Source organism: Pantherophis guttatus, chromosome 8, assembly GCF_059756535.1.
Source record: "Pantherophis guttatus breed Tessera chromosome 8, ASM5975653v1, whole genome shotgun sequence".
Taxonomy (NCBI): domain Eukaryota; kingdom Metazoa; phylum Chordata; class Lepidosauria; order Squamata; family Colubridae; genus Pantherophis; species Pantherophis guttatus.
Window position 1 is genome coordinate 79,693,816 of NC_142070.1, and position 6,185 is coordinate 79,700,000.

Consider the following 6,185-nt stretch of genomic DNA (forward strand, 5'->3'; position numbering starts at 1 on the left):
TATCATGGATTGGGGGTGGGGGAGCTTTCAATCTCGATCCCGTGATCCCAGGGACGCTTGAAAGATCCAAAGTGTGAAAAAAAACCCCTCCCAAGCCCCTTTTTGCAACGGTCACTAAACGGACCGTTGTAAAGCGAGGACTACCTGTATGTCGGAAGCCTGCTATCATGGATAGGGGGGGAGCTTTCAATCTTGATCCTGTGGTCCCAGGGACGCTTGAAAGATCCTAAGTGTGAAAAAAAAAAAAACCTCCCAAGCCCCTTTTTTCCCCATATCCTTGCAACGGTCACTAACCGGACTGTTGTAAAGCGAGGACTACCTGTATATCGGAAGCCTGCTATCATGGATTGGGGGGGGGGGAGACTTTCAATCTCAATCCTGTGATCCCAGGGACGCTTGAAAGATCCAAAGTGTGAAAAAAAAAACCTCCCAAGCCCCTTTTTGCAATGGTCACTAAACGGACCGTTGTAAAGCGAGGACTACCTGTATATCAGAAGCGTGATCCCAGGGACGCTTGAAAGATCCAAAGTGTGAAAAAAACAAAAACCTCCCAAGCCCCCTTTTTCCCCATATCCTTGCAACGGTCACTAAACGGACTAAACGTTGTAAAGCGAGGACTACCTGTATAATTGGGAGCCTGCTATCTCGTGTGTGTGTGTGTGTGTGTGTGTGTGTGTGTGTAGGAAACTTTCTCCCCCCTCCCACACACAACACTCCCCCCCCCTCCCCAAAACCAGGACCGAAGGAGCGAGCACGCAAGGCTGCTGAGCTCGGGAGCGCGCCTTGGGGGCCGCGCCTGGAGGGGGCGGAGCCAGCGGGCGGGGGCGGAGCCTGTCTCTCCGCATGCCCGAAATCAGCCGGGGCCGCTCCTGCCGATCAGCTGCTCAGCCGCCGCCGCAGGAGGAGGAGGAGGAGGAGGAGGTGGAGGCGATCTCCGCCCGCTCCTCCTGCCCCGCCGCTTGGGACCCTCTGCGGATGGCACGGCCGCCCCAGCCCGCCCTGGCCGAAGCCCGGCGCTGGATCCAGGTAGGCAGGCTGCAGGGGAAGGGCCGGCCTCCCCCGCCTCTCCCCCCTTCTCCCCCCCCCCCACGCCTCTTCAGCTGCGGCATCCTCCGCACCTGCCTTCCCCTCCCTTCCCTTTTCAGCCCTCTTTTCCCTCCTTCCTTCCTTTCCATGTCTCCCCCCCCTTTCCCCTTCTCTTCTCCCACTTCCCTCTCCCTCCTTCCTCCCTTCCTTTCCCTTTCTCCTTCCTTCCCTTTTCAGCCCTCTTTTCCCTCCTTCTTCCTCTTCTCCTTCCTTCCCTTCTTTTCCCGCTTCCCTCCCCTCTCCCTCCTTTCCATGTCTCCCTCCCTTTTTTCTCCCCCCTTTCCCCTTCTCTTTTCCCACTTCCCTTCCCTCTCCCTCCCTCCCTCCTTCCTTCCTTTCCATGTCTCCCTCCCTTTTTATCCCCTTGCCTTCCCCTTCTTCTTCCTTTCCCATTTCTCACTTTTTCTTCCCCTTCCCTCTTGCCTTCCTCTTCTCCTTCCCTTCCCGCTTCCCTTTCCCTTTCTCTTTTCCCACTTCCCTTCCCTCTCCCTCCCTCCCTCCTTCCTTCCTTTCCATGTCTCCCTCCCTTTTTATCCCCCTTGCCTGCCCCTTCTTCTTCCTTTCCCATTTCCCTTTTCTCACTTTTTCTTGTCCTCCCTTTCCTTCTCTTCTCCCTTCCCTTTCTCCTTCCCTTTTTATTCCCGTTGCCTTCCCCTCCTTCTCTTCTCCCTTCCCGTCCGTTACTGCTTCCCTTTCTCCTTCCTTTCACCCTTCTCCTTTCCTTCTCTTCCCCATTTCTTCTCTTCCCCTTTCCCTCCCCTTCTGCTTCCCTTTCTCCTTCCTTTCACTCTTCTCCTTCCCTTCTCTTCCTCTTCTCCTTCCCCTTCCCCTTCTGCTTCCCCTTTCCCTTCCTTTAACCCTTCCCTTCTCTTCCTCTTTTCCTTCCCCTTCCCTTCCCCCTTCCTTTTCTTCCCCCTTCCCTTCCCCTGCCCCTTCCCTTCCCTTTCTGCTTCCCCTTCCCCTTTCCTTCTCTTCCCCTTCCCCTCCCCTTCTGCTTCCCCTTCCCCTTCCTCTTCCTTTAACCCTTCCCTTCTCTTCCCCTTCCCCTTTCTTTCCCTCTCCCCTTCCCCTTCCCCTCCCCTTCTGCTTCCCCTTCCTCTTCCTTTAACCCTTCCCTTCTCTTCCCCCTTCCCTTCCCCCTTCTCCTCCCCTTCTCTTCCCCATTTCTTCTCTTCCCCTTTCCCTCCCCTTCTGCTTCCCTTTCTCCTTCCTTTCACTCTTCTCCTTCCCTTCTCTTCCTCTTCTCCTTCCCCTTCCCCTTCTGCTTCCCCTTTCCCTTCCTTTAACCCTTCCCTTCTCTTCCTCTTTTCCTTCCCCTTCCCTTCCCCCTTCCTTTTCTTCCCCCTTCCCTTCCCCTGCCCCTTCCCTTCCCTTTCTGCTTCCCCTTCCCCTTTCCTTCTCTTCCCCTTCCCCTCCCCTTCTGCTTCCCCTTCCCCTTCCTCTTCCTTTAACCCTTCCCTTCTCTTCCCCTTCCCCTTTCTTTCCCTCTCCCCTTCCCCTTCCCCTCCCCTTCTGCTTCCCCTTCCTCTTCCTTTAACCCTTCCCTTCTCTTCCCCCTTCCCTTCCCCCTTCTCCTCCCCTTCTCTTCCCCATTTCTTCTCTTCCCCTTTCCCTCCCCTTCTGCTTCCCTTTCTCCTTCCTTTCACTCTTCTCCTTCCCTTCTCTTCCTCTTCTCCTTCCCCTTCCCCTTCTGCTTCCCCTTTCCCTTCCTTTAACCCTTCCCTTCTCTTCCCCCTTCCCTTCCCTTCTCTTCCCCCTTCCCTTCCCCTTCTGCTTCCCCTTCCCCTTCTCCTTCCTTTAAGCCTTCCCTTCCCTTCCCCCTTCCCTTCTCTTGCCCCTTCCCTTCACCTTTCCCCTTCCCTCTTCCCTTCCCCTTCCTTTCCCCCTTCCCCTTTCCTTCTCTTCCCCCTTCCCTTCCCCTTCCCCGCTTCGCTTCCTCCGCTGCTGCCTGCGATGGTGCAGAATTCCCTTAACCAGAATTCCCCCAACCGGCCAGAGGGTTAGAGGAAGCTGGGCAGTGGGAGGGAAGCCCCCTTGGCTTTAAGCTTTTAATCCGGACCGGAGGGAAGAGAGGAGCTGAGCAGCCCGAGAAGGAAGGGCCTTGCTGTCCACTTCCCTCCCCCTCCCGGAGACACCGGTTGGAAATTGGTCTTGAGGACGTGATTGAGACCGTGATTGAGGTCGGCGTTGCGGGTTGATGTGAGTTGGGTGAGGAGGTCAGCGAGATCGTTGCTGGAGAATATTTGGGAGCTAAGCTCATCTCGTGTAGTAGGGCTCCCAACTGCCTGCTTTTTCATTTCCTCTCTCGAATTATACAACTATTAGTAGTAGTTACTGAATGAGTTGCGTAGCGGTGACTTTTGGGTGCTTACAACATTGAAATAATTAAGTCATCCCTCTCTGGAGCGATCAAACGATCCCCCGTATCCCACCTTCTTCTCTGGAACCCAAGGTGGATGGATTTGATTGAAATCAAGTCGATTTAAACCACGATTTAAACCACGATTTAAATCACCGGTAAAAAGCCTTGACTTAAATCAACACGATTTAAATCATAATTTTTAAAGAGCAACTTGCTGTTGACTCGCCGACAGTCTCAATATTGCAGAATATACCCCGTTTCCCCGAAAATAAGACCTCCCCTGATAATAAACCCAATCGGGATTTTGAGCGCATGCGCTAAAATAAGCCCCTCCTGAAAATAAGCCCTCCCCAAAAATATTTAAACGCAGAGCTGGAAATCAGGTAAGACGGCAAGAGGAGCCCCGTCTTGCTCCACGCACCCCAAAATAATAAGACCTCCCCGAAAATAAGGCCAAGCGCTTATTTATTTATTTATTTATTGGTTCGATTTTGGGGTTCAAAAAAATATATAAGACAGGGTCTTATTTTCGGGGAGGTCTTATTATTGAATTAAACTAAATTATTCATGTATCTTAAGTAGAAAATTATCTTTAGATAGATATTTACTCCAAAAGCCTTTTATTAAAATAAATTTGATTTTAAAAATCCGATTTAAATAAAAAAAATCAATTTTTTTGATATTTTTTTTAATCCACTCTGTCTGGAACCCTCAGGTAACTGCTGTATCCCACCTATTCTTCATCTTCCTCACTGAAAGTATTGTTAGTATTTATTCAGTAAATTTATAGAGCCGTCTAACTCATACAGAGATCATTCTGGATGGTTACAACTGTTAAGGAATTCGCAGAGTAGCCCTTGAATAGCAAGGGTGTACACATGAAAGCGATTGAGAGTAGGTACGAATAATCACAGTCAACACACAGATACACTGAGTTGTGTTTACTTTCAGGAGATAGTAAGGCACAGTCCAATAAACAGTCCAGGTCATACACATATAAAGCAGGAGATAGTCAAAACGACAGTCCAGGGATAATCCAATAACAAAGTCTTCTTACCAGTCGTCGTAGTCATTCACAATAAACAGTTCTTCTGGATTTGCAAACAGAAGCATACAGAGATATCCGTGAGCAAGAACAGCAAAAAGAAACAAACCATGTTTCAAGCTCCCTGTTAAGGAGATTGGCTACAGAGCTAACCAATCAGGACACAGTATGATGCAATACAGCTGTCTTAAAGCTATATTGATGGTTTATATATGGCCAACCCAACAAGGTAGATAATACTCATAACATTTAAATAATCCTCTGGAATGGCCAGTGAATTCATACGCTTCTCTCTGAAATCAACTTTCTCGTTTATTTTCTCGTTTATTTATTATAACTTTCTCGTTTATTTTTTTTCATTTATTTGTAAATTTTTGGGACTACATGCAGTTCCTATGAAATAGGCGTGGTGATCTTATATTTGTTTGATTTCCGCAAACGCTTTTTTGGTTCCATTCTGCAAAAACGGATGTGTGGCCCAGAGCAGGTGAAGGCGTTGAGTTGAGCTTGGCTGCCGGCGGATGTGTCCGTGCCGTTTTCTGGATGGTTTGGTTTTTTCCTTATTTCAACTTTTAAAAACCTTTATTGCCGAAATTGGGCATGGCCAGTCTAAAGAAAAGAAGAACTAGGGGGTGACACGATAGCAGTCTTCCGGTATTTGAGGGGCTGCCACAAAGAAGAAGAACAAAATGGGGTCAATTTATTTTCCAAAGTACCAGAAGACAAGGACAAGAAACAATGGATGGAAATTAATCAAGGAAAGAAGCAACTAGAAATCAAGGAGAAACTTCCTAACAGCGAGGACAATTAACCAGTGGAACAGCTTGCCTCCAGAAGTTGTGGGTGCTCCATCACTGGAGGTTTTTAAGAAGAGACTGGACAGCCACTTGTCTGGAATGGTGTAGAATCCTGCTTGAGCAGGGGGCTGGACTAGAAGACCTCCAAGGTCCCTTCCAATTCCTATTCCTATTCCTATTCCTATTCCTATTCCTATTCCTATTCCTATTTCTATTTCTATTTCTATTTCTATTTCTATTTCTATTCCTATTCCTATTTCTATTCCTATTCTACTCTACTCTATTCTACTCTACTCTACTCTACTCTACTCTACTCCTATTCTATTCTATTCTATTCTATTCTATTCTATTCTATTCTATTCTATTCTACTCTACTCTACTCTACCCTACCCTACCCTACCCTACCCTACCCTACCCTATTCTACTCTACTCTACTCTACTCTACTCTACTCTACTCTACTCTACTCCTATTCCTATTCCCTATTCTACTCTACTCTACTCTACTCTACTCTACTCTACTCTACTCTACTCTACTCTACTCTACTCCTATTCTATTCTATTCTATTCTATTCTATTCTATTCTACTCTACTCTACCCTACCCTACCCTACCCTACCCTACCCTATTCTACTCTACTCTACTCTACTCTACTCTACTCCTATTCCTATTCCCTATTCTACTCTACTCTACTCTACTCTACTCTACTCTACTCTACTCTACTCTACTCTATTCTATTCTACTCTACTCTACTCTACTCTACTCTACCCTACCCTACCCTACCCTACCCTACCCTACCCTACCCTACTCCTATTCCTATTCCTATTCCTATTCCTATTCCCTATTCTACTCTACTCTACTCTACTCTACTCTACTCTACTCTACTTCTATTCTATTCT

At 48.1% G+C, this 6,185-nt stretch overlaps 1 protein-coding gene across 11 annotated transcripts in view; it reads left to right on the plus strand.

Moving 5' to 3' along the window:
- Nucleotides 1-736: 736 nt before the first annotated feature.
- Nucleotides 737-6,185, plus strand: part of LIMCH1 (LIM and calponin homology domains 1) — a 207,474-nt gene continuing 202,025 nt past the window's right edge. For 3 of the 11 annotated variants that reach the window (XM_087875468.1, XM_087875470.1, XM_087875477.1), the window contains exon 1: nucleotides 836-1,026. In XM_087875468.1, coding sequence (XP_087731594.1) covers nucleotides 844-1,026 — 183 coding nt within the window. In that variant the 5' untranslated portion in view covers nucleotides 836-843. Of the gene's footprint in view, nucleotides 1,027-6,185 lie in introns of all 11 variants that reach the window. The other 8 variants (XM_087875472.1, XM_087875475.1, XM_087875476.1 and 5 more) reach the window with 7 other exon arrangements.